General features: G+C 57.7%; 2 protein-coding genes across 10 annotated transcripts in view; one reads left to right on the top strand and one right to left on the bottom strand.

Moving 5' to 3' along the window:
- Positions 1 to 3,663, top strand: part of TSPAN18 (tetraspanin 18) — a 216,656-nt gene extending 212,993 nt beyond the window's left edge. For all 8 annotated transcript variants that reach the window (XM_061381215.1, XM_061381216.1, XM_061381213.1 and 5 more), the window contains one exon: positions 275 to 3,663. In XM_061381215.1, the coding sequence (XP_061237199.1) occupies positions 275 to 322 (48 nt within the window). In that variant the 3' untranslated portion in view covers positions 323 to 3,663. The remainder of the gene's footprint in view (positions 1 to 274) is intronic.
- Positions 3,589 to 21,119, bottom strand: TP53I11 (tumor protein p53 inducible protein 11). Of its 2 annotated transcripts, XM_061381221.1 has the most exons (8): positions 21,029 to 21,119; positions 9,357 to 9,424; positions 8,407 to 8,566; positions 7,713 to 7,771; positions 7,475 to 7,523; positions 7,022 to 7,118; positions 6,224 to 6,325; positions 3,589 to 5,759 (listed from the first exon to the last, which is right to left on the bottom strand). In XM_061381221.1, exons 3-8 carry the CDS (start codon positions 8,533 to 8,535, stop codon positions 5,626 to 5,628), a joined length of 570 nt encoding a protein of 189 aa, XP_061237205.1. In that variant the 5' UTR covers positions 8,536 to 8,566; positions 9,357 to 9,424; positions 21,029 to 21,119; the 3' UTR covers positions 3,589 to 5,625. The 2 variants fall into 2 exon arrangements, with proteins under 2 accessions (XP_061237205.1, XP_061237206.1); XM_061381222.1 differs by lacking the exons at positions 8,407 to 8,566; positions 9,357 to 9,424; positions 21,029 to 21,119 and having other exon boundaries at positions 7,099 to 7,118; positions 7,713 to 7,752.
- Positions 21,120 to 27,192: the final 6,073 nt, after the last annotated feature.

A 27,192-nucleotide genomic window follows, 5' to 3' on the forward strand; every position in this document is an offset into this window, starting at 1 on the left:
GTTTGCTGATGGAAAATAAGGGAGCTGGATTTGAACCTATGGTCAAAGCCCCTTCTTTTCATGACCACACTGCATGAGGGGACCAGTGGCTGGCAAGAGGGGCTTGCCCCCTGCCCAAGGCAGTGTCAGGAGTGCCTGCAGCAAGAGCGTCCCAAGAGTGACGGGTGAGCCCCCTTCCTGTGCCAGGGCAGGCAGCCCCTTCTCCTCGGGGTGGGACAGCCCCCTGGAGGGCTGTGAACCCAGCTTGACAAGCCAAATCCTACTTTCTTTGCAGCTTTTTGCCATGATCTTTGCCATGTGCCTCTTCCGGGGCATCCAGTAGAGGGTGTGGCCTGAAGCTTGAAGACTCACCCCGCCCACCACTGCCCAGCGCCCAACGCCCTCCCCTCCCCCGCACCCCTGCCCTCTTGGCCCCGGGGGAGGAGGTGAGGCCATCGTGAGTGGCCAGGAAAAGGGGCAGAGGAAAATAGCTATTTTTTTTAACAAAACAAAATGAAGACAAAACTATGGACTGATACAGCCCGTCTGGACTCGGAGTGGGCACCGCAGGTTCTCTGCATGGACCCGCGCACACCCAGGAGGTAGTCTGTGCTGGAGACCAAAGCAACCAGGTCCCCTCCTCGGCCCAACCAGATCCGGTAGCCTGGGACCTGGGCTTCAGGACTGGGTGTCAAGAACGTAAGGATGTAGGCAAGAAGGAAGCAAAAGGAGATGGTGGAGGAAGACTGGCGAAGCCCAGGGGCACCCAGGAGACCTGGTCACCACGTCCTCGAGGATTTGAAACCTCCTCGGAATCCCTGGTCCCCCTAAGATGGAGTTGTCCTGCCTCAGGCTGGGGCCGAGATTAGAATCCAGACACTGGATCGAAGAATGTCCCAGCCGGTAGGGTCCACGCTTTCCCATCTGTCGGACCAAAGAATCTGGAAAGTCCAGAGAGGGGCAGTTTCTCATCCACAGTCACGCAGCACATGCATGGCCGTTCCGAACAAGAACCCCGTCTCCCCAAGGCTGCCTGTCGCCCCTCCCAGGGTCTGCTGGTCCCAGCAGATCTGATGTTCTCACGGCTCCCTGGCCTCCACGTCCTGGTTTCCCCAGAAGAGAGAGGGCAAGCTGCTCAGGAGTTGCCTCCTCCCAGCTCCACAGCTAAGAATGTTCTGGGCTCTACCCTCCCTGCTCTCTACCCCACACACTGCTGTCCACCCCACACACTCTTCTCTAAGTCCCAGGAACACACACACACACATGCACACACACATCACAGCCCCTTTTCCACACTGCCCACCTTTCCTCACAAGGCCCTCCCTGGTCTCCACCAACTCCCTGGCTCCCAGGGCTGGAAGGAACCCCCAGGATCATCTGGCTCGCCTCTCCTCACTCAGAATTGCCGCTTGGATGCCTTCCACAAGATCCCTGCCAAGGCTTCTCCATCTTCTTGCACACCTCCAAGGACAGGGAGCTCACTACCTCCCAAGACAGGCTTCTCTTTGGACTGCTCTGACTTTATCATCAGCTTAATACATGAAGAGGTTTCTGTTTTTCTGTGGTTCTCTCCATGTCATGCCACTTGTTCTCTCTCTCTTGTCCCAAAGTGTGAAGGCCACACATGGTCCGCACCCCCCTCCGAGCCCCTTTACCCTCAGGCTGAAGAACCCCAGACCACCTAGTCAGTTTTGCTCTGACATCGTTTTCCGGTCCCTTCACCGTCTGTAGCACACACTTCTGAGTGTTTCCTCAAGGATCTGGCAGGGGGAGGTTTCCTCACAGACTCACCCACACCTACACAGCACCCACAGATCAGCCCCTTATATATGCAGGTCTCAAATTCTAGAGCAGTGTTGGCAACTGCATTGCAAGATGTCTCAACCCTGACCAGTCAGGAGTGGCAGCTGTGCAGAGGATCTGAGCTCTGGTCTGGGCTCAGTGGGCAAGGACAGTGTGATCTTGATGAGTAATGTCTGCCAAGCAACTCGGGCTGGATTGGTGATGTCTGCCACAGGCATGGGCGTGGAAGGGGCGGTATGTTGCCTGCTCTCCTATCATTGTCCCTCCTTGGGGTCTGGGAAGGGCCCATTCTGTCTCACAGGCCCTATGCCAGCTTCCAGCCTCCCCTCCAGCCTTCCAGCCTCCAGGAGACGGAGCAGCAGCCTAGAGCTCATGCCCCCCTGCCCTGCCACCTGATACCACCAGAGCTCGGTGTCTGCTGTAAAGACTGGGTTTGACCCTCCCCTTATTGCTGCCTTCCCCCCCTTGCACCCTCCCCGCTGTCCTCTCTGGTCTGAATCTTTCCATAGTGCTCCTGTATCTGGCTGCCCTGGCACCTCCATAAAGATGTTATGAACTCCCTAGAGACCCGGCATCCCCAGGACCCCGGAGGCCATGCAGCTGGGACCCCAGAGAGGTCTCTAGACCCACTTGGCTCCAACTTCCTGGCAGAGGCAAAGGGCTGGTATGAGGTGGACAAAAAAAAAAAAAAAAGATGCTGATTAAGCAGGGGTTAGAGTCAATTTGGACAACTGTGTGGCTTCAGTTTAGGCATACCCTAGGCATCATGGCCCCATCCAGTCCCCACTGCCCAGGAGAATTTGGGGCCTTCAAGGTAAGAAGAACCAGGCATCAGGCACCACCCCCCACCCCCAGGCCCCTGAGATGAAAGGCTGGTCATGGAGGAACACCTGGGGGAGATGGGTTTGAAGGCGGATGTGAGAGTCTCTCATCACCAAGCGCTTTCCAGAAAGGGTCAAGGAGCCTGGATCTTCCCCCACCAACTACATTCTGGGGCTGGAAAGGGGAAGCAGGCCTCTGCTCTGTAGCATTATCGCAGGCTGGCGGCTATTTGCAAGGCTGTCTGCGACCATTCTGAACAGGTCTGAGAAGGCAAAGCCCAGCCCCAGCAGCCCTCAATGGGTACAAATGGCAATTTGGGGGCTACTGGGGTGGGCGTGGGGCTTCCTAGGTGGCACTGATGGTAAAGAAGCTGCCGGCCTGTGCAGGAGATGTAAGAGATATGGGTTTGATCCCTGGGTTGAGAAGATTCCCTGGAGGATGGCATGGCAATCCACTCCAGCATTCTTGTCTGGAGAATCCCATGGACAGAGGAGCCTGGCTGGCTACAGTCTATAGGGTCATAGAATCAGGACACGACTGAAGCAACTTAGCATGCACGCACGGGGTGGAGCAGGGCAGGGCGGGGCATGAAGTCTCTTTGCTGAGACTTCCTGAGCCTGAAAATAAAACCAGGAACCAGGGAGACCTTGCAGTTGGTCACATACCTTGCCCAGTACTGAAGGCCACCTTCCTGCTTAGGGGCCGGGGGCTGGGACCCTGCCCAGCATCCCATATCCCTCCTCTCCTCTCCATGCCTAAGAAGCCCAGACAGGATCCTCCAAGCCAGCTGAGGCCCCAACCCCCCACCTCCCTAGAAGACCGTCGTCCCTCCCCTGGTGGGTCCTATAAGTCTATTTTGGAAACTGTACATGTTCCCTGCCGTAGGTAGCAGAGCTAATTTATCATGTTTATCCCCCGTGAGCCTCCCTTTTTTATATTATCTATCAAGAGGAGTTTTTGTAATATAAAACAGGACGCCCACACTGATGGTTTTGCACTGGTTTTTGTGACTGTTTCTTACAAAAAGAAAAAGGAACGAAGAATAAATAGTGACCGTGAGGAACGGTGGTCTTGATTGGGGGTGGGGGCAGAGGAGGCTGGGGCCAGGGCAGGAGCTTGGCGGGAGTGAACCGAGTAGAGCCATCCTGGATCTTCTTGAACCTTAGGAGGGACAGCGCCGTCCCTGCGGGCCCTCGTCCACCCTCTCCGGAGCCACGGCCGTGCCGCCCACCCCAGCTTGGCTGGCTTGGCCTGGCCCTGCTCCGGCGCCCACGCTTCCCCTTTCCATGCCAGCATCCCTCCCCCGCTCAGCGGTTGGTTCTTAGGACAAACCGTCCATCACTTGCTGGCGCATTAGCCAGGCCTCAAAAAGCATGGGTCAGCTTCAACACAGCAGGGCCGGAGGGCATGGCCCGCCAGACACCAACACCACCTCCTCAAAAAGCATGGGTCAGCTTCAACACAGCAGGGCCGGAAGGCATGGCCCGCCAGACACCACCTCCACCTCCCAAAGGCTGCACTGACTGCGGGCCTGCCTGGGACTCGGTGGAGGGGTGCGGGGGGGTGGACAGGATTCTACAGAGAGACTAGAACCTCAGCCCAAGAGACGGAGGCCAGGCGGGAATGGCCCGTCCTCAGGGTCCCGCTTCCCCTGCCCTCGGCCGCAGTCAGCAGCCTTGGGCTCCCAACCTGCCGGGCGGGCCTCGGTTAACAGTGATGGCATCACTGGGCAAAGGCCATGTGGCCGGGTTTGTGGCCGCTGGGATGGCTGTGGGTGTAGGGGAGGGCAGTGAGGCCCAGGGTCGGGGTGGGAGGCCCCCCACGTGGCAGCAGCCGGAGCTGGGCTACACCTCAGGACCAACCACTCCGCCCCTTCAACATGGTGCTTAGACAGGAGGCAAGTCTGGGGCCCGGCCTGCTTCCCTGCACACGCGTCCCCAGGACACCGGGGCCACCAATCCCTGTGTGACGGAGCGAGGGAGGGCGTCGGGTGAGGGACTCACGGTGGGTGGTGGGCACAGGGTGCTGGACCTGCAGGGGTCTCAGCCCCTCCGGGGCACTGGGGGAGATGGGTGTGAGTGGAGGCGGCCTGCTGAATTGTTTCTATTTTTTTTGCCCTGCTGAGCTTTGAAGGGTACCCAGTCACACCCACAGCCGGGCCTCAGGGCAGCACGCTGGGGAAGGGGGGACGGTGGACGAGGGGGCTGAGTCAGGTGTGCAGCAGACCCCAGAGGACATGCCCAAGTGAGGAGGAAGTGTTTTCTCTCTGCCTGATCCCCAAGCCCCATCACTGACAGGTGGCCTTCATCCGGGGTTACTGGGGTGTTCATCTGTCAGGGCCAGCCTGGAGCCGGGGGGGCGGGGAAGGGGCCTCCACGAGCTGGGGCCGAGGCAGAGAAGCCAAGAGTGAGGCTGGGGCTGAGGACAGGGCCCCGCTGCCCCCGGGAGGCGGAAAGGGAGGTGTCGGCTCAAAGGCGGCCCCCCACAGGGCTCCCTGCCAGCCACAGCTGTGCTGGGTGCTTAAAGAGCACAGGGGCCCCTGTGTGTGGAGAGGGCCTGCGTGGAAGGGAAGGGCCCCTGGGTCGATGTCTCGGGTTTTCCAAGCAGGGGCGGAAGCCAAGTCTGGCTGCTTGGGCATCGTTGGCCGGGGGGTGCAGGGGACGGACAGGGAGGCGGTCCACAGCCTCTCAAGAAAGAAGGGTCTCATGATAGGGGAAGAAGGGGCCTGGCCTGGCCGGAGGCCTGTGACTCAAGCTCTCCCATGAGCGTCTGTCCAGGGGATCCAGAGGCCGGGAGACCCACGAGAAGGAGGCTTCACCGTGCGGGGGGGCAGGACGGGGTAGAAGGGCCCGTCCCCTCCCCAGCCCTGAGGGCCCAAGATCACAGCATCCAGGGAGGAAGGGGAAGGCACCCGCCCTGCCTGCCTGGGGCAGGGTGCTTCCTGCCTTCCAGAACCAAAGGGGACCCGAGGGCGGTCCCAGGGCCTCCCTGCCCCTGAGGGGCCCCTGGCCCTGCGGGTGGCTACACCTTCTTGGGTTTTCGGCCGACTTGGTAATAGTAGTAAACGCTGATGGCGACAAAAAGGAGGCGGCTGGCCAGCAGCAGCAGGATCCCCTGAGACGCGAGCCCTGTCTCGGCTAGTGTGGCAGTGACCACTGTGGGAGAGAGGTGGGAGGGGCAGGGGTCAGGAGCGCTGTTCCTCACCCCCCAGCACGGGAGGCCAGGGGCCGCGGTGCAGCTGCCTGGCTGACCCCACCCCCATCCTGAGCTGGGGCGTCCGGCCGGCCACCCAACCCCACAGGTACGTGTGGCAGGGACGGGCAAGCATGTGGGCACGGATGGGCGTGTGTTGTCCCCCACTGTGCTGGGGACACGAGGGAGCAGTGGGTGGTGGGTGCATGGACGTGCATTCAGGAGGGTACAGGCGCATGTCGGCTGTGTGGGCACAGCGTGCAGGCTCACAGGTGAACGCGGCCACATGGGTCCCTCCCCCTCAAACAGGTTTTCATCACTTCCCGGAAATCAAGTGGCAAGAGTTGGGAGGTCAGGGACCAAGTTACTGGCACCCCATCAGCTACCCACCGCCCCCCCCCCCACAACTGTCCAGCTCAGGACTCACCCAAGAACTGGACCGAGAAGTAGCAGGCTTCAGTGAGCAGAGTCCATCGGATGATGACCTTCTCAGCCGTGTAGAGAGCATTCCACATGATCAGGGAGATGCCTGGGGTGAAGGACAAGGAGGGGACTGGGTGCGGGGCGGCCTGATCCCCCCTCTTGAGACGGGGGCAAGGGGTCTGCTCCTCTTCCCTTCGGCAAAGTAGCCGGGACCCCAGGGATCCCCTGCCCCCACTCACAGGCAGGGAGGTTTTGGAAGGGAGGCTGGATTGCACCCCACTGATAACCCGAAATGTCAGACTGGGACTTTAGCCTGCAGGTAATAGGGAGCCATAGAAAGTTCTGGCGGCGCGAAGGGCACCACAGGTGCTGGGGTTTAAATGCAGTTTCCTAACAGGCACTGCTTGCGTGTAACTCAGGCTGGAGAAGAAACAGAAGCAGTGAGGGTTTTACAGACGCTGTGCTGATTCCGCCTCCTCGTCTAGGCTGTGAGACCCTGGAGGGCGGAGCCTGGGCTGCCTTCATCTCTCTATCCCAGTGCCCTGGTGGAGCACTGCACACAGCAAGCGTTCAGTAAGTGCTTTGTCTCAGACGATGGTTAAGAACAGCCCCAAACTACAGGCGATGCTCCACCAGTGGCCGCAAGATGGTAGCACACACCCAGCAGAGACAGACTCGGCAGCTGAAGGGGAAGCGGAGCCCCAGCACAAAGAAAAGAAAGGCCCCCCAGGTTTCCCTCACCCTCCATGGTCCCCCCCGCAGTTGCTCATCACCTTCCAGGCGTCTGCCCAGCAATACTCACTGAGGAGGGCACCGCCATAGAGGCGGATGGGGGTCTTACTGGTCACCTGCACGCCGTCGAAGACCGCATCGTAGAGCTGGTCAGGAAAGGCAAGGGCCTGTGGACAGTGGGCGGGAGGCTTGGGGTGACTCCCTGTGGAACCTTCCCCTTGGTCATCTCCTTCCTTTCCCCAGCAGCAGTCCAGGGCCAGGACCCTGACTGCCCCCACCCCGTCCATGGCAACAGAGATCTCAGGTTCCAAGGACAAACAGTCAGGACTGTGGACCAGGGGACCTTGGATGCTCCAGGGCAGGGCACAGGGGGTATGAGCATCCGCACAGGTCAGAGAGGCGGCCAGAGAGCCTGGACAGCAGAGGCGTCAGTATGATGGTCCGATGGCCCTGTGGGCAACGGCAGCAGGGGGTCCCAGGGCAGCAGAGGGCGCCGGGTCCCAGGGCTGGGGCAGGGACTCACCATGATGGCAATGCCGGAGAAGAGCACAGCAGAGACAAACTGCCAGACTCTGGGGAGACGCAGAGAGGAAGGTCAGAGGCAGACCGCTCGCTGCCACCCTCAGGCCCCACCCCGGACCCTCCCTTCTCCAGGCAAGATGGAGGGATAGCTGGTCTGGAGGAGGGAACCAGGGACAAGACTACACAGGGCCCCACCCCACAGCCTTGCCCCCCGCCAACACTCACAAGTCAATGCTCACCTGAGCCCCAAAGGCTCTCGAACAGCAAACTTGATCTCATTGCCTAAGACCTGGCTGATCTGTGGACAGAGAGGGGTCAGAAGGCAGCGCTGTCTGCCCAGCTCACTCCCTACCTCCCAGAGCCTGCCAGATGCCCAGGGACCCACCTGGGTGCCTCTGCTTAGCCAGAGTGACCTAGGCTGGGAGGGTCACACTGAGGCCACACTCTGCCTCCTCTTGATACCAGGGCCCAGAGGAAGCTGAAAATATGGGGCCTGAGAATGTGAGTTCAGGCATCTGCCAGTTGTGGACTTGAAGCCTGGCTCTACCATTTATTGGTGTGGTCCTGGGCAAATCTTTAATCTCTCTGAGCCTCAGTTTTCCCATCCATAAAATGGGTTAATAACTGAACCTACATCTCCCAGGGCTAACAGGAAGATTAAAAAATGCTTATAGAGCAGCTGGTGCCATAACAAGCAAATAATCAGCACTCAACTAATTCTAACCATCCGTTTTCATTATTGCTGCTATTCCTCTGACATATCCATTACAGTTCCAGAAAATATGAGCTGAATCTAGGGGCCCCCTGCAGCTATACGGGTCTCAGCTACTCTTCTCCCCAAACAGTGGGCCAGACCCGCCTCCTCAAATTGGTGCTCAGAGGCAGACCCCCACGCGTGGCTGGTTCAAGGCCCCTCCTTCGAGCCCGGCCCACCTTGGAGCGGTGGACCTCCCCGTCGTCGTCCTCCCCGCCCACACCAAGGATCTTGCGGGTCTTCAGGCGGCTCACGAGGTCCGTCTGGCTGTGTTTCTTCATGAGAGGTGGGGGCTGCTTGGCTGCCATCTTGTCCTGGAGCCCGGCCTCTGCAGCAGAGCTGCGGGGAAACACCGGTCTCAGACACTGACCTTGACTGGCATCCAGATCTCAGAAGGCGGCCAGACCCCAGCCTGGGGCCTGGGGGAGGCCTCCCCGTCAGCCTAGGGCAGCAGGTGGACACCTAGAGGAGGACTCTGAGGGCCTGGGCTTAGTTCTGGGCTCCCTAACCACCCCGCTGTGAGATGAAACAGGCAACACACTGCCCTATCCTGGCCTCAACTTCCTCATCTGTAAAATGGGTTAGGGCAGATGTTCTTAAGGCCTTCCAGCTCTATCAGCCTGTCTGGCCTAAACGGATGTGGCCTACCCCTAGTGACCAGGCTGGAGGGAGCCTTACAGACAGTCCTAGGGGAAGTGTAGGCCTAGGACTAGGCATTCAGGCCTAGATGGAGACCAGACCCAAAGATTCTTGGAGGCAAGGAGTTAACTGGGGCCTGGGTCAGCCTTGCCAAAAAAGGGAAAGGTCTGCCCAAGCCTGGGTAGGGGTCCTGAGTGCTGGGGTCCAGGCCCCTACTAAATTTTTGCCCATACAATTCCTACTGCCAGCAAGCCCCCCCACCCACCCACCCACACTCCCAGACAACCTCCACTCAGCCTGCCAGCACTGGAAAGAAGGGGAGGGGGGACCCCAGGACCCAGCCGAGCCAGAGGAGGGCTGGCCGGGCTCGGGGGCAGCAATCTGGCCTTGCCTCTCCCTGCTCTCCCCCACCTCCAGCCCATAAACCGCGAAGGCCCCCAGTCGCCAGCCTCCCTCCAGCTCCACCTCCGGCCGGATCCTGAGCACCTACTGTGTGCCGGGCGATGGGGACGCTGAGGTGAGTTGAGTGGCCGTCCTCACCTTCAGTCAGCACAAAGTCTATGCGAAGGAGACAAGAGTGGAAGCCACAGTGAGGTCAAGGTGTCCAGAAGCTGGCCCCGAGGGGGCCTCCTGTGACCACAGCCATCCTGCTAGATGGATACCGCTTGTACCCATTCTACAGATGAGGAAGCCAAGTTCAATGAAGTTCAACAGAGACCAGGTTTAAAAAATGGTTAGCAACCCCCCCCCCGCCAGTAGGTGCCCCACGCATGCTGGGTGCCTCCCACATTCCTGCACCTCATTCCCACCCACAGTAACTCCAGCAGGGCAGGAGAACCACCCCCCGATAACCGACAAGGCTCAGAAGTTGCCTGTGCCTCAGCCAGGGACCCGAGGTGGGCTTGCCAGACGCCCCTGACCAGGCCTCAGATGCAGGTCTTCCTGTCGTGTGGCCCTAGCCAACATCTCAGCCTCCCAGCCACAGCCAGGGCTTCCAGAGGGAGGGCACGGACACATCCTCAGGTCACCTCCAGCCCTCCAGCCTCCCGGTGTCTCAGAACAAAATAAAGCGCCCAGCAAACAAACATCAGAACAAAGACTCAAACGGCGGGACGTTCAGATACTGTGGCTTTAGACCGGATGAACTGGGCATGGCGCACACCAGCCCCGAGTCTGGAGATAATGGTCATTCAGTTTCAGTTCAGTCGCTCAGTCGTGTCCAACTGTTTGCGACCTCATGAACCGCAGCACGCCAGGCCTCCCTGTCCATCACCAACTCCCGGAGTTCACCCAAACTATGTTCATTGAGTCAGTGATGCCATCCAACCATCTCATCCTCTGTCGTCCCCTTCTCCTCCCACCTTCAATCTCTCCCAGCATCAGGGTCTTTTCAAATGAGTCAGCTTCCCGCATCAGGTGGCCAAAGTATTGGAGTTTCAGCTTCAGCATCAATCCTTCCAATGAATACCCAGGACTTTGGATCTCCTTGCAGTCCAAGGGACTCTCAAAATTCTCCTCCAACACCACAGTTCAAAAGCATCAATTCTTCGGCGCTCAGCTTTCTTCACAGTCCAACTCTCACATCCATACATGACCACTGGAAATACCATAGCCTTGACTAGACGGACCTTTGTTGACAAAGTAATGTCCCTGCTTTTGACTGGAGGTCTTTTGTGAGTGATGTCCAGACCCAGCAGCCCTCCTAAGCCCCGCAGCCTAGCACCTCATCTAAAAGAAGGCAGCTATGCTCTTCCCTCCTTTGTATATACACGCTCGGGGAGTGGGAGGCGGCAGCTGGCAGTAGAAGGCAGCCCAATGCCCAATGCCGGTCAGAGCGGGGGTGGCCGCCAACCCCAGCCTGGGGCAGCCAGGGTGTAACTGGGCTCCTCACGGCGGGAGGCGGGGGGAGGCGGCCCAGGCACTATCACAGCTCAGTCACTTGCTACCACCTTCTTGGAGATCCAGGTAGAAGGTATAATTAGACTTGCATCCCTCCCGATGCCAGATGGACCGCTGGAGGCTGCCCACGGGAGTCAGTGAGCCACTGTGAGGAACAGCCCAGACCTGGCCCCCATCCGGCCCTCCACCAAGGAAGCACCTGGCAGCCACTCTTCCGCTTCCAGCCTCCCCTTTGGTCTTTTGTTTATTTGCATACAGCAAAATGGACCTTCTCTGTGGTCTGTAGTGCTAACAATCATAGCACAAGGGCAGGTAACCACCTCCTCCACATCAGGACCCTTACCACTCGGACCCTCCCCTTGCCCTAACCCCTGGCAACCACCGATCTGTTACCTGGCATCTGTCACTATAGTTTTGTCTGTGCACATGTGTTACACAAATGGAATCATTTATGTATATAACCTCGGAGACCCGCTTCCTTCTTTCATTCAGCATCCTGCCTTTGAGACCCATCCATGCTGTGTGTATGGACGGTCCCTTCCCCTTGGCAGGAGAGTGGTATTCCCGGATGCCAACATACCAGTTCGTTTCCCCTGTCTCTCACTCACTGATGGACATCTGAGTTGTTCCAGAGTTTGACTGTTGAGAATAGAGCTGCCATAAATATTCGTTGCAGGTTGGGGGGGTGACCATGAATTTTCATTTCTCTAAGGTAAATGCTTGGGCGTGGAATTATACTGAATTACAACATACAGTAAATCTACAGTCAACTCTAGGAGAAAGTGCCAGACTGCGTTCCAAAGCAGCGAACCGTTTACATATCCCCACAACGCACGCGTGTTCCTATTCCTTCCTGGTCTCCCCAGCATCAGCTATTCTCAAACTTGACTTTGACCCTTCATATAGGTCTCCCTGGCATTTTAACCCTTCTCACCTAGACCGGCCAGGCTGCCTGACTCACTGCTGTGCCTGTTACTAGCTGTGTGGGCAAGTCACGTAGCTCAGAGCCTCGGTTTTCCCCATCTGTGAAATGGAGCTGTAATTCTCAGCTCCTAGAGATTCAGGGGCAAAAAGGGAAGCTTGGTCCCAGCACACAGCAGAGCACCTGCACGTTTAAAGGAAAGAAGTACATTTAGTGAGGCTGAGCTGTGAGCCGGGCACGGGGTGGTAGCACCCAGCCCTGCCCTTAAGCAGCTTACAGCCTGGGTGGGGGTGGGGAAGCTGATCTGTCAGCCACCAATCAGAGCAAGTTGATCCTCTGAGCCCCAGTGTTCTCATCTGTGAAATGGAAACAATAATCCTTACATCTTCCCTAGGGCTAGTCAAAGGATACTAAATAATGGCCAGAAAGTAGTTTATAAAGGGCCAGCTAACTGCTAAAGCCGAAAGAGCTTAGCTGCCGAAGCCATACTCTCCCGAGTTCAAAGCCCAGGTCTACCACTTCTTAGCTGTGTGCCTGTGGGAAAGTCACTTAACCTTTCTGGGCCTCAGTGGCCCCATCTGCAGCTGGGAAAGCCAAGGGTCTTCCCTCACCAGGATGCTGTGAGAAAACACGCGTGGGGAGAGCATAGGGCAGTGCCGGGCCCACGCCAAGCACTCGGCTGAGATGAGCACTGATACACAAACACCCCCTCCTCCCCACGCCCCCCATGCGGCAGGGGCTCGGATGGAGACTGGGGAGGGTCAGGAGAACGGCCGAACTAGCATTTCCTAACGTCTCCACCGGCTGGACAAAGCCCCAAGATCTCAATCCCATCGCCTGAGGCTGACGCTCCGGGCCAGGTCAGCGATCCCTGCTAGGAGGGTCGGCTGCCTTCCTCTGCCCCCTGTGCCCTCCCCACCAACACAGCACAATGCTCCCCTTGGCACCACAGGCCCATGGCTGGTACGGACAGGGGGAGGTCACAGCGTCCTGGGCACCATCGGACGTCCAGCATCACTGAGGTGGGATAAGCCTTATCCACAGACACTGCCATCAGGCACCTGGGCCGGGGGGACCCACTGTCGCCACCCCTGGAGGCCCCCCGGGTCCCGGCAGTGAGCTCACCACTGACAACGGACCCTGCAGCCTCCCAGGCAAAGTGAGATCCTGAACTTTATCTCCAGGGAGCAGGATCCCCAGCAGCCAGCCGGCCCTATGGAGCTAACCGCTCTGAGCACTGAGTCCCGGGGGCTCCTTCACCCCAGGACCAGGCCCTATCCCCCCAGGGAGGGCAGGTGGGCAGCTCTCACCAACCCTTAAGCACCCAATCCCAAGACGACCCCACACACCCTCATCTGCCGATGAATTGTCCTCCCTTTCAAGGCCTCTCCAAGTATCTTTTTTAGGAGTGGCCCCACTTTAACCTAACAGAGGATGGAGGGAGTGTCCCCCGCTCCCTTGCTGCACCCCAGCTAGACACTGGCTTTGGGACAGCCAGACCTGGGTTCAAATCCTGCTTCTGTAAGGCACTGAAGCTCTCCCAGTTTCTGCCCCTGTGCTAATGAGAAGGGGCACTCTGCGGAAGTGCGGGGGAGGGAGGGAGTGTGTACGGGCAGGTGCCAACAGCAAAGCGCCCTTCCGCCCTGCCCAGGGCCAGGCCAGGCCGAGCTCCTTCGCCTCCCCTCTCCTCACCCAGCCGTGCAAGTGGAAAAAGCTTGCCTGTCACAGCTGTCACGCTTCCGTTCCCAGACCCCACCACCTCCTGAAGGGCCCCTAGGGCTCCCCCAGGGGGTGCCAGGCTGCCCAAGGCAAGTGAGCGAGGGGCGGGAGGAGGGCTGCCTCTCCACCAGCCAGGCTAGGAGAAGGGGAAATTCGGCTTGCAGCCCCCAGACCCAGCATTCATGACCTTTTGCATGCTGCCTCCAGCCAGCTTCTCTGACCTCAATTCCCAATAAACCAGCAAATCATGGGCCTTCGAACAGTTGTTCCCCTTTCTGAACCACTGCCCTCTGCTCCTCCCACCCCGAGGCCCCCGGCTCCTCAAGGGCTTTGCAGCGCCCTCCTCCAGGGCACCTCCCCAGGGCACAGTGCCCTCGTCGCTCTGAACTCTCAGTGGCGGCCACAGGCCACTTCCGGCCCATCCTTCTCAGGGTTTCAGGGCCAGTTGGCCTCCCCAGGACCCAGCGATCTGAAGGTAGAGCTGGTAATCTCCCCACCTGAGAACCGTCCCGCGGGCCCCCGGACACAGAGATACTCAACGGCACAGAAGACCAGACAGTGGGGCCAAGGCAAGCAGGCTTCCCCCACCCCCTGCAGAAGACTCAGGATCACCCTCTGAGCTGGCAGGGCCCGAGGGGAGGCTCTGATCCAAACACTGGTAGGACAAGGCAGACACCTGAGGCCCAGCGCGGGCAGGCCCTGCCCCGGGCCATGCCTGAGCTGGTGACACAGAAAGGGCAGGGAAGGGACTCTGTGGTCAGGCAGAGCTGGGTTCCAATCTGACACCTCCTCCGGCCAGGCGGCCTTGGGCAAGCAGGTCAGGGGTGCTGAAGACTCCCTGAGAGTGACTCGGGTTTTCCCTGGCATCTGGGGTGCCCAGGAAATGGGTGGTGATTGGATGAGAGCATGGGATGAGACCCCCCTCCCCGGACCTCAGAAAGCGCAGCCATCTGGAGGGGAGTGCCACAGGGCAGGGCCTGGACAGGTTGGGGTGTAGGAGGAGTTCAACAAAAATTTGTGACAGAAGTTGGGGGGAAGGGTTTTGAGGCACCCTGCTGGCCAAGATCGGACCCCCCCCCCCGCCCCCGTAGGCCCTTCCTCCTTCCTTTTCTGAGGCCAGAAAAGAATACCCGCAAACAGCTCCCAGAGCCTGAAAGACAGAAGGAGCTGTGATGGGACAGAGACTGAGCAACGCCCCCAGAGACTGCACCGAGAGAAGGGCTCATTGGGGTGGGGGAGTGTTGTGGGGGGGTGTTACAAGGATCGGGGCGGGGGGATGGGAGGGTGGGTATATACTTAATGATTGGGCAAACTTGGGTTCAAACCCCCAACCCTTTCTCTCAATTGTTCTGTGATGTCAGGAAAGTTACCTAACCTCTCCGAGCCTCCTCATTTGTGAAACCACAGGACGAATTCTTAGCTCTCAGGGTTTTGATTAGACAGACTGAGAAAAGGCAGTGGAGGGGCGTGGCCCCTGGTGCTCCCCAAAGGACAGCAATTAACAACACTAATGGGGCAGCTGTCCAGGCCCTGCCCCCACAGCAGATCCATGGGGCTGGGGCATCACTCCCATGCCAGTTTTGCAGGACCTCTCTCCCAACCCCCCCTCCAGAGCCTTCCAGGGAAGCCTGGTTTCCATAGAAACAGATGGACTGCAGAGCAGTCCCCTTCGTGAAGACTGTGCCCCCACAAGGGCTGGCTTAGGAACCTAACCGGCAGGGGAGGGGGCCCAAAACACCCACCAGCTGCCAAGCCTCTGGTGATTCAGTGGGGAGTCACTGCTGCTGAGTATCAGAGCCAAGAGCTGCTTCCTTTGCAAACATGACCCTCTGCAAGAGGGCCAGTGCACCTGTAAGGAGAAACGCCCCCCGATCATCCATGCCAGGAAAGGAGGCAGTGAACAAGTACTTCCAGACCAGGAACTCCGCGCTCACCCCCAGAGCCCAATGAGAACGGCTGTATTACAGATAAAGAAACTAAGGCCCAAGTGACTTATGCACATGTGTATCTCGGGCTAAGTGACAAAGCTGAAATTCCAACCAAGTTAATGGTGCCTAATGGATATTCAGAGAGGAGCTCATATGTGTGTGTGTGTGTGTGTGTGTGTGTATGTGCGCGCACGTGCCCATGTGTGGGCTGGGGGTGTGGTGTGCTGAACATGACATCCAACAAGAACCGAGCTCTAAGCTTTCTTCCCCATCACATCTCCCCTTGAAAGTCCCTGGCGGGTTGCCAGCACGTGAACCCCGCCCTGGGGTCCAGCCTCCCTTGGATGAAGGCCCTGTGACTCTTGCAGGACCCGGGGAGGGCTGCGGGGAGACCCATTGTTCTGTTATCATGTTGGTACAGAATAGCTGGAAATGGGGACTGGAACATGCAGTGGAGGAGTGGGGGAAGTGAGAGCCGGAGTCTCCCGGCTCTGCGAAGAGGGAAGCGGGGCAGGGAGAGCCCCAGCAAGGGCACCTTGGGGGCTAAGATCCAGAGCCAGCATCATCCTTCTTGCAGTCCTTCCCTAGGGCAGCCCATCAGCCCCTTGGGCAAGAGGGGGGGTCTAAAGAGGGGGGGTCTAAAGACCCCCAGCCCTGACCCTCCGCTTGGTTAGGCCCTCAGGCAGAGTGAGTCTCCAGTCTCAAGGGTCCAAGTCTCTGGGCTCTGCCCTACGAGTCCTGTGCCTTTGGGCAGATTGACTTCCTGCAACGCCTGACTTACTGGGCTGCCAGCAGGGTTACACAGCTGCATCACGGCCACGACCACGGTGGCCTTTGGGGTGCAGACTTGTGCCAGGGTTGGGGGTTTTCTCAGCGCACACGGGCTAAGGGCAGAAGCCGAGGTGAGGGTACCACGCGGCAGGACTTCCTTGCAGCATGTCCCTCGAGAGCAGAGCGCAGTTATTCTAAAGGCCAGCCCGCCTTGTCTCACAAGAAGCCAGTGAGTCAGGGGAGGGCGGGGCCTCCCCATCCACCTCTCTCGGGTACCAGCTTCACCACCTGGGCTAAGGATGTGTCAAGGGCGAGGATGACAGAGTAGAACCGGCCGAGGAGAGGAAAGAACACGATTCGAATCCCGCAGGGACATAAACCTGCCCCCATGACAAGGCTCAGTAGTCAAGAAAGGAATTCCACGACCCATTTCCAAGAACCTCCAGGAACACGGGAGCTGGCAGCAGAGGCTTTGACAGAAGCTGGAAGGCTGAGTCCTGAGTCACTGGGCTGGGAAACCGGACAACTGAGGTCAACAACAGACTCTGCCCCGGTAGGAGAGGGTAAGCCGATATTGGGACTGTTTACTCCATCTCAAAAATGGAAGTGTAGTTTCCAGGGCCCCTCCTGGCTGTGATATTCCTGACTTGGTTTCCAGACCCTGTCACTCACCAGCCACACTCCAGTTCCAGCAAAGAATCCAGCACAGGCTGTCCCGCCCCCAAGTCCCACCAGCACCTTGCTCATTGGCTCTGGAAACACACATTCTTGCTGCCTTTCTACTAGTTCTCTTTCTTTTGAAGCTACAGAATTTCCAGGACAGAGGAAAGCCCACATTTTCATCACGAACATCTCTAAGGCCTTAGGGACAGAAAAAAAATAAACATCCCCTGCTGTGTTGGAGAGGGTGAGAGGGCAGGGCAGGCAAGGGGCAAGAAGGAGGGGACCTAGGGGGCGGGGGTCACAGTGAGGGGGCAGCCCTTTGACGGCCATCCACCACCACTCAGGAGTCACTGCGAGGGGCATCCCTGTCCCTACTGTCATAAAGGGCAGAACACATGGAGAATTCCTGTCCTTTTCAACCCAGGAATGGGCCAGCCTCCCCCTTGGCCCAGTGACCACGTCAGGGCCCTCAAAGGCAGCTGGTGCTTCCAGACCCTGTGGGGCCACAGTCATCAGGACAGCCTGGCTTCCAGATCCCACGAGTTCTTATGAGAAGGCAGTGGACATAGCCCTCGCCCCTCCGACTCCTCCCACCTCCCCCACCCATGAAGATACTCAGAGACTTGGAGGGGAGGAGAAAGGGAGTTTCCCTGAAGAGATGCTCCACTATTTTGAGCCAACTTTTTCATAAGCAAGAAGCTATTTGCCCTTTGGGTGGGTTAGGAGAGGCAAGCAGAAAGGTCCCGGTACTTCTCCTGGGGCCCGGATGGGCCAGAACCACAGACCAGAACCAACCACCTTCCCCAGGATGTGGGGCTCTGGCATGACTCAAAAGACCTGTGCTGACATCCTGGTTCCATCACTTGCTAGTTGCATGGCCCTGGGCCTGTGACACCACCTCTCTGGGCCTCAGTTTCCTCCTCTGTCATAATGACACGTACCTCCCACCGATGAGAAGTGGCACAAAAACACCTAAAACAGTGCTGATCTCTGGTGAACGCTCAGAAATTATGTTGCTATTATTTTCAGACAAGGAAATTCAACTGTTTCTCCCCTGGCCATATCAGCTTCAGAACAGGTCTCTCTGGAGTGGCCACATGTGGATACGGAGTGGGGGTGCTTACAGGGGAGGGGCCATAGGAAAGAAGTGGGAAGAGAGAACTCGGGTCACTCTGGCTCAGGAGAAGACGCCAGCCTGAAGATGCCAGCCTGAGTGTACTGACCACAGGTGGGGAGGGAGCACCTGGGGAGGGCCAGGACTGAGCCTGGGTGGCTCCCCTCCGTGTCCCCAGCATTTGGCCAGGCCTGACCCTGCGAGAGACGCAACCACTGTTGTGAATAAATGGTTGCGATGCACGGTGAAGGGAAAATATTATGGGCTTGGAGTTAGAACACTGGGCACCCCACCCTGCAGCTGCCTCTCCCGAGTGGCTTGCCCTGGGGTTACTCACATGTCATCTCTGAGCATCATTTCCTTCATCTGTGAAATGGGAATGCTTATGCCCTCTCAGCCTGCCTCGTCTCCTGTCTCTTCCCCACCCTCTCACTCTAACCTAGCTGCACTGGCTCCCTGTGTGTGCGTGCTCAGTCACTCTGTCCTGTCTGACTCTTTGCAACCCCATGGATGGTAGCCTGCCAGACTCCTCTGTCCTTGGGATTCCCAGGCAAGAATACCAGAGTGGGTTGCCATTTCCTCCTCCTGGGGATCTTTCTGACTTAGGGATCGAACCCACAGTTCTTAGGTCTCCTGTATTGGCAGGCGGATTCTTTACCACTGAGCCACCAGAGAAGCCGCTGGCTCCTTACAATTCCTCAAAAAAAGCAGGCATGTTCCAGCCTCAGGGCCTTTGCACAGGCTGTTCTCTGCCAGACCTTTAGTCCCTGAAACTCTCCCCAAAGCTCACTCTCTCAAAACCTTAGCTGAAAAGTCACCTCCTCAGGGAGACCACCCTGACCACCCTATTTGAAATGGTGACCCCACCCTTGGCCTCAACACTCAACTTCCCCCCTCCTCACCTCTCAATATACTATATAATTTGCTTATTTACTTTATCAGTTATTTGTCCCTCCCCAACTCTGTGTCAGCTCCAGAAGGGTAAGAATCTTTCAATTTTGTTCATAGCTGTCTCAGTGCCCAGAACTATATCTGGCACTTTGTTCATTAAATCACGTTGGCCTAGCCCTCACTTACAGTTTTGTTCAGTAAATAAAAGAAAGGAAAGAACAGTTCTGGGCTGTGTGAATATCACAGGTCACTGCTAATTCCACTGTCCCTCCCATGCCAACCTCTGGACCAACAAGCACCAGCAAGCCCTTCCTCCAGTAGACAGAGGAGAGAGTACGGAAAGATCCTGGCGGAGGGGAGGCAGTTGAGTGTGGGGCCGGAGGCCCTGGGGAGGGGGTGGGATTGACAGATCTGCAGAGAACAGGCCTGAGCTGAGGATCCAGCAGATGCTGACAGCCAAACATGGGTGGAGGGCTTTGGGCCTCAGCCCTCCACTCCAAATTTAGAAGGATATATTAAGCTGACAGCAAGTGGGCAGAAAAGGAGGAGTCAGAGCCGCAGGTTCCCAAGACAATGGGGCCTGGAGGGGACCTTGGAGGCCAGAGGGCCCATTTTACAGATAGGGTAACAGAGGCCTGGAGAATACTTGGTCTTATTTATTATACTAACAATCCAACAAGAAAAATCTTCGCTCCCCCTGGGCTAAACGGAACGAGGCTGAAAAATGGACTTTGCCCCCTCCTGGCTCTCCAACAACCCACTCACCACCTCCTTCCAGGTGGCAACTCAGAGCCATGGACCTGCCTGGAGGTGATGACGGAGTCCCTGGTATCTGCGGACTGGAGGAAGAGAAGGTATCAGCCCCCTCCCTACAGGCCACCAGGGCTGGAGGTCCAAGAGGCCGCTCAGTGGGGGCGGGCATCCACGGTGCCCTCCCCGCAGGACGGCCCCACCAGGAAAAGTTTGTCCGAAGGAAATCAAGCAGGAAGTGCAGAGCCCGTGGGGCGTCTAGGTCGCCTTGGGCGTCGGCGCTGGGCTCTGAGCTCGGAAGAAGCCTCGGGGCTCTCAGCCTCCACCCTCCACCCAGCTCCCGCCCCCGCCCCCTTCGCTCCCGGGTAGAAACCCCCTTCCCCCGAGGCCTCGCGGGGGCGGCGGGAGCCCGGGACCGGGCGGGGGAGGGCGGGGCGACAGGACGCCGAGCGAGATCCCCACCGCGCTGGAGGCGCCGGGTGGTGGGCGCGGCGTTCTGCCGGCTCCCCGGCGGACCGAATTCACGGCCCAGGGTTGGCAGTCCCCGGTCACTGAGCGCCAGGACAATGGCCCCGCACTGCCCCCGTCCCGCTAAACGCGCGGCTCGGGAGAGAGTGGGGAGCGCCGGTTTCCACCTGTGAGTCCCTAACCCCCTCCCAACAACTGGGGCTTAGGCGCGGCTCCCGCCTCTGCTGCCCCCAACCCGGGAGACTGGGGTCTCCCGGTCTGGCTCCTCCCCCCTCCCATGGGTCCTTTATCTCCCAGCTCCAGACACCCACCCACTTTCTGAGGCTCGAGTCTGCGAGCCGTGGGGCTCCAGGCGGTAGCTCTGGGCGGTTGGGCGCCTGCGGTGCTCCCCGCCCCCGGCCCCCCGAACCAGAAGATCCGGACAGACTTGTGGGCAGCGGGAACTCCGCCACCTCCAGCCTCGACCCAGCGGGGTCGAGGAAAGGGTCTCGCAAGTTTGTGCCGCGCGCACCCCGGACCCGGGAACAATGGAGGGAGGAGGAGGATGGGGACGGGGATGGAGCGGGGGAGGGGACAGAGAATCGAGCGCGGGGACCGAGTCAGACCCCAGAGCGGGAGAAACTGCTTTCCGCTCGGCTTCTCCCTCGCTCCGAAGCAGAAAGCCCGAGCCCGAGATGGGGAGGCCGAGGGCGGAATCAACAGTCCAGGAGGCGGGAGACGGAGGAGAAAGGGAAACCGAGTCAGCGGACAGGGCTGCGAGCGGAGAGCGCGAACGAGAGGACCAGAAGGGGCTGCGGGACAGCGCCCGGGAGAGCCGAGGATGGGGGTGGGGGCGGAGATCCCCGGGGTCCCGGCAGAGCCTGCCGGCGCCGAGAGGTGCTGGGGCGCCCGGCTCGCGCGCACTGGGTCCTCATTGTCCCCGGCGGTCCCTGCGGCCGCAAGAGCCCCGCTGGGCTGTGCTGCGCAGGCACCCGGCCGGCTGGCGGCGGGAAGGGAAAGTGCGAGGCTCCGAAGCGGCGGCGGGGAGCAGAACTTACGTTCGTAGCGCCTGCTGGCGCCGGCGCTGCGCGGAGCTGGGGGACTCGGGCCCTCGGGCGCCTCACATCGCGCCGCCCGCGCGGGGCAGGGCAGGGCAGGACCGGCTGGACTGCGCGCGGCGCCCTGTGCGGCCGGGGTTTGCCCGAGTCTGGCGGCCCGAGCTGGTCCCTCCTCTCAGTTCCGCGCACAAGCCAATGGCGCGCCGTCCCCTCCCACGCGCCGGGCTGCCTCGCCCCCGAGGGTGGCCGCCGGGGCGGGCGGGAGAGAGGGGTTGGGGGGACTGGGCCCCCCGGGCTTCCCAGCAGAGGCGTTCCTGGAGATGGCCTACGGGGGGCGCGCTCACGCCCCGGGGGGAAGGCGGTCGGGAATCCTAACGGAGGGCCCGCGCCTCCCAGGGAAGACTTTCGTGGCAAGTTCTCCTTTCGTGAGACTATCCACACCCCCATAGGTTGGCAAGCCACCTTGTCTTAAATATCCTTGGGGTATCCCCTGGGGCCTAGGCCAGTATCTAAAATGAAAAGGACTCTGCTTTGACTGGTAGATAACGAAGTGCGTAAGAACACAGTTGTACAACAATGGTCCCCGTCTTGCTGAACGCCCGCTCTGTGCCAGGCACCGCGTGCTGCAGAAATTAACAAGTATTAACTCATGTAATTCCCACAACCACCTATGGGGCCGGGATGATGGATCCCATTTTGTAGACGGCACTCATTAATGTTTGATTTCATTTAGCCTTCTGGCTTCCAGCCTAGGCTCACCCTTCTGGTCGCCCCTTATTTGGTGTGACTTTGTCAAATAACCTGACACCATAAACACCCCCCCCCCCCACGCACACTCACACGTCTCCACGCACACTCACACGTCTCCATCCTCCAGCCTAATATCCGACCTCAGCCAGGTTGCTGCAAATTGCACTGTCAGGGGACAAAGATCTTATCTGGGGCTCGTTGGCACCCTAGGGGGAGGGCGGGGCACTGTGGTGAGTCCTTTTCTGTCCACACATCCTGTGGTGGGGAAGAGAGATGAGAATGGAGTTTGGGGATCTCAGAGGCTTTCTGGAAACCTTTCAGCCTAAAACTAGATTCCTACAGCAACAACTCCCCTGACACACACCAAGATTCTGGGTTCATTTCAATCCTTTGTTACCAGTAATGTGTTTCCCTACCCCACCTCCCACCAACCTCCTCCCTAGAAAAAAAAAACTCTTTATCTTGGCTGATGGACTCAGTGAGGGAGGAGGTGGCTGGAAGAGGAAGGCAAGGCTGCAAACTCCCTCTTCATAAGATAAACAAAGGGGGCAGAGAAAGGTGCGTGGTTCCCCCAGGCTTCTAGCTAGGTGGGCATTTTGATTCCAGCTCTGATTTTTTTTTTTTTTTCTTTTTTTTCTGCACCCATTCCTTAATCAGGTTTCAGGATCTTGGACGGCCCAGATCCAAATCCTGACTCAGCCTTTTGGGAACTGTGTGGCCCCAGACGAGTTACCCAACTTCTAGCGGTGTGAATTTCTCAGTGTACAAAATGGGACAACCAAAACTAGGAGCCGCTGTGGTGGTTGTGGAGAGTTAAATGGCAGGAATTCACACTTACTGACTACATCAGGTGCTCAGAGCTGGGGTGCCCAGCAGACTGGCATCACCCTCCTGGGAGTTAGGACTGGGTGGGAAATGCTATGCCCTTTATACGGAAGTAAACAGGAAGTGCCTGTCTCACAGGAAGCGCTCAGTGACGGTTAGCTGTCTAATTAGCAAGGTAACAACTCTGATCCTGAGGCGGTGCCCACAGCGTCACCATCCCTGCTGCCAGCCAAGTGCCTGGCCAGTGACAGCCAATAACGAGTGAATGAATGTATGAATTCGACTACAGATCAGGATTATTCCTAGGTGTGCTGTGTGAAGCACAGACCCAAAATCTACCTGACCGGAGTCTCAGGGCTTGGTAGTGGCCTCTGTGACCACTTAGAATCTCAGCTCACTGCCTTAAACAGAACTGGCTCAAGCAGGAATGATGAGTTCATTGGTCATTCCTCCTGCCTTCCCAGCAGCATGCCCAAGGGCAGGCACCAGCCTCACTGGTATGCAATGTCACCCCTGATTGCCCCCACTGACTTGGGGACACTTCTAGTGCCCCCCTCGGTGTGACTCCTGCATATACCCAAGAGCTTGCCTTATATCAGTAGAAGGAGGTTATAGGGATGGCTCCAAGACCTCCAGTACAGAAGGAGCTGCCTCAGTAGAGGCGAGCACCCTGTCACTAGCGGCATACAAGCAGAAGCCAGGGAAGAGTTGATGAGGGTGCTAAAAGAGGGGTTCATGCCTTAGTGGTGTTTGATGTGGATAAACCTTGAGCCCTGGGTGACTCGAGTCTGTGTTCTTGTTTCCTAAGCCCATCAGATGGGAGGGGTGAGCACAAGCTCCTTCATCCTTTGTGAAAGAGGCATTGATGACTGGGCCCTTCTGGTGTGCCAGGCAAGGTGCTGGCTGCGAAGGTCCCAGTCCCTGTCCTTGAAGAGCTCACAGATCCTGGGAGACAGATACACTCACATATAGTCAACAGCAGCAGTAGAAGCAGCTGACAGTAACAGTCAAAGTGCTTGGGGGTGGGGGTGGGGGGCAGAGGAGAAGGAAAAGGCATTATCCTTGGTGTCCACTTTCCCTAAAGTGCGCATTAGAAGTTCTGTTCTCTTTCTTCCTATACAATTTTCTAAAGTGATGTGCTCCTATTGCAGAAACATTCTTTAGACTTCCATTCTACCCCTAACATTTCTGAGTTACCTCATCTTTACAATGAACATAAATGTAAAGAGTATAAAAACTGACACATTGATTTTATTTATTTGATTTGGCCATGCCACACAGCTTCAGGCATCTTAGATCCCGGACTGTACAATCGGCACCCCCACAGCAGAAGTGTAGAGTCCTAAGCACTGGACTGCCAGCGAATTCCTCAAAACCAGCACTTTAAAGTGCTGCCCAGATCTAGGCAAGAATAGATGCTTGACACGTGGTAGCCGTGAGATGTCATGATGATTTACAGTGCCGGACAGGGAACGTTAACTCACAGGGAGAGAGAAAGGGGTTAGGACCCGGGTTCTGCTTCTAATCAGCCATGGTGCCCTCTGCTGCTCCTGAAAAATGGAAATAGAAAACTACCTGCCTCTTGTGCTTGTGAGAGTCACGTGAGGTGATGAGATGCAAACGGTTTGCAAACGGGAAACGCGGATTCCTATTACTACCATTCGTACTGTGATTCTCATTATTGTGAAATGAATCCCTCAAAACCCCAGGGGGGTGGGGTGGGGTGCGGTGGAGCGGCTGGGGTCGCTCCCCTCCCGCCTCCCACCTGGAGACAGCTGGGGCTCCATCTGCCCAGGGCCCAGCCGGCAGCGGGGCAGTTGCACCTCCTTTGTGCCCGAGTGTCTGTTGTGTGGCACGCGCAGGTGGGTGTTGGAAGGTGGCGTGGGCACAGGGAATGCCAGTGTCTGTGGGTAGAAATCACTTGTGGATTGTGAATCCCTGAAGGATGCAGATGCAATTAGATTTCAAAAATTCCAGCAGTGGAAGCAGGGTTGGCACCCAAGAGATGAGGAGAGAGGCTGGGGGGAGTGCCGGCTGGTCTAGTCTTTGGTCTTAGGGACTGGGGGTAGGTCTCGCCAGGGTCCCCTCTCCAGGGACGCGAGGGGGGCAGGGGGCAGGACGTGTAGAGGAAGAAGATGTCAGAGGCCTGTGGTGCTTGAGCCCAGGGGTTTTGGAACAGACTGTTGTTGTTCAGTCGCTCAGTCGTGTCCGACTCTTTGTGACCCCATGGACTGCAGCATGCCAGGCCTCCCTGTCCATCACCAACTTCCAGACTTTACTGAAACTCATGTCCATCGAGTTGGTGATGCCATCCAACCATCTCATCCTCTGTCATCCCCTTCTCCTCCTGCCTTCAATCTTTCCCAGCATCAGGGTCTTTTCCAATGAGTCAGTCCTTCCCATCAGGTGGCCAAAGTATTGGAGCTTCAGCTTCAGCATCAGTCCTTCCAATGAATATTCAGGGTTGATTTCTTTTAGATTGACTACTTTGATCTCCTTGCAAAAACTGACTGACTTGGATTCAAATCCTTGGTTTGGGCCAGTGATTTCATTTCTCTAAACCTCAGTTTCCTGGTCTGTAAAATGGGAGTAATAGTGGAGCCTATCTCCTAGAGGTTATTGGAAACTTAAGAGAGAGGATGCTTGGTAAGCCCTTAGAAAGAGAAGGCACATAGCCAACTGCCGTGGCTGATATTATTAGTAAGAAGCCCATAAGAGGAGTGGGGGAGAGGGCCTCTGAGGGGCTGGTGCTTTGGAAACTGGAAAATTAGCTCTGGGGTGAACCCTGTCAAGCCAGGGGGTGGTGGAAACTGCCGCAATGAGCACCGCGTTGGCCCAGGCGAAAGTCTGCTGTCCCAGGACACAGGGCTTTCATAAAGCAGGCCAGATGGGCTCTCATAACTCCTGCCGCTTTCCCTTCCTGGTTTGCCTCACTTCCTCCAGAGCTGCTTCCTTCCCTGTGAGCCTGTCTGGTAAGAAGATCTCTGAGTCTTTCCTCTCCAGTCCCAGCAGGCCCAGGCTGAGCGTAGCCTTAGGGACTGGGAGGAGCTGCTGGGAACTCAGGGACCCTGGGACCGGCCTCCCCCACACTGCCTGGCCCCTGCCTCCAGCTCAGGGAGAGCTGCCCAGGCTCCTTCCCTCCACGGCCGCCCTCCCTCCTATGAATCATCCCCACCGCTGCTGTTGCTGCTCCAGGACCACAGAAAGTCAAGCAGCACCTCACCTGGGGGAGAGGCTGCCAGTTACGATGGGGGTGGAAGCAGGCAGGCTCAGCTCTTCTAAAGGAAGGAGGTAACAGCTCAGCCTTGGGACCGGCCGACCCCAGCCAGCCCTTTCTTACGTCCATGTAGTGAGCTCAAGGGGGCAGGTGAGGGCAGAACTTGGGAGTTAGACCACCCTGCGTTTAGGGTCAAGGCTCCAGTCTTCTGGGGCCTTAGTCTTAGGTCTTAATTAGGCCTTAATTAGGTCTGTGGCCATAGTCGAGTGACTTGGCCTCCCTGAGTCTCGGTTTCTCCACCTGTCAAATGGAAAGAGAAAAATCCTGACGAGGCATGGGTATTAAGTGAGGATTAAGTGAAGCACAACCTCCAAGTCCTGAGCTCAGAGCCTGGCTCACGTAAGTGCTCAGTTAATGCTTATTGACTCAGTGAATGAATGAACGTGTGAAAATGGCAACGAGTCGGGTGGAAGGAGGTGCATATGACTGTCTTTGGGAAAGCCAACCTCTGCCATCTGCGGGGCACGGGGAGGGTGAGTGGGTGCTGTCTGGGGCCCAGGACACCTGTTTTTCTGTGCTGGTATGAAGAAGGCAGCTTCCAAAGCTCAGACAGAATGGAGTAAGGATTACTGCTTGTGGGTACAGCTGACATTTCTGCAAATCAAATAAGAGCCTCAGGATGGGTGCAGACTCTCTGAAAGCTCTGAACCCTGCCTGACCAAAAAAAGAATTGCTATGGGGTCAGGGACAGCAGATAGTGGATCTTCAGCTTGGGAGACCCCAAGCATTTCTTCACAGTGATAGCATACAGCAGCCACTCTGGGCTGTGAGGTCAGGACCTTGGTCCCTGGGTAGCCAACGAGGGCCATGAGCAGCACCTCACCCGCCTCCTGCCCAGGAGGTTGTGAGACCACTTGGGTACCACACCCCAGAGGGCTCTATCTAAGTAGATAGCTTTCAGACCCCTATTAGGTGATTTACAGATATTCGTCATAACAAAGGATCGCTGGTGGCTCAGATGGCAAAGAATCTGCCTGCAATGCAGGAGACTCTGGTTTGATCCCTGGGTTGGGAAGATTCTCTGGAGAGAAGGGAATGGCAACCCACTCCAGTATTCTTACCTGGAGAATCCCACGGACAGAGGAGCCCGGCAGGCTACAGCCCGTGGGATTGCAAAGAGTCGGACACGACTGAGCAACTAACACACACACACACATCTTAACAAATGTTACGAGGTTGGTACCCAGTATTAGCCCCATTCTATAGATGTGGAAACTGAGGCCCATTGAGTTACATAACTTGCCCAAGGCCACACCCCAGGAAGCAATGAGGTCAGGATTGGAACCCCAGGCCCAGTGCTGCAGATGGTTCT

The sequence above is a fragment of the Bos javanicus genome, chromosome 15 (assembly GCF_032452875.1).
Source record: "Bos javanicus breed banteng chromosome 15, ARS-OSU_banteng_1.0, whole genome shotgun sequence".
Lineage (NCBI taxonomy): Eukaryota > Metazoa > Chordata > Mammalia > Artiodactyla > Bovidae > Bos > Bos javanicus.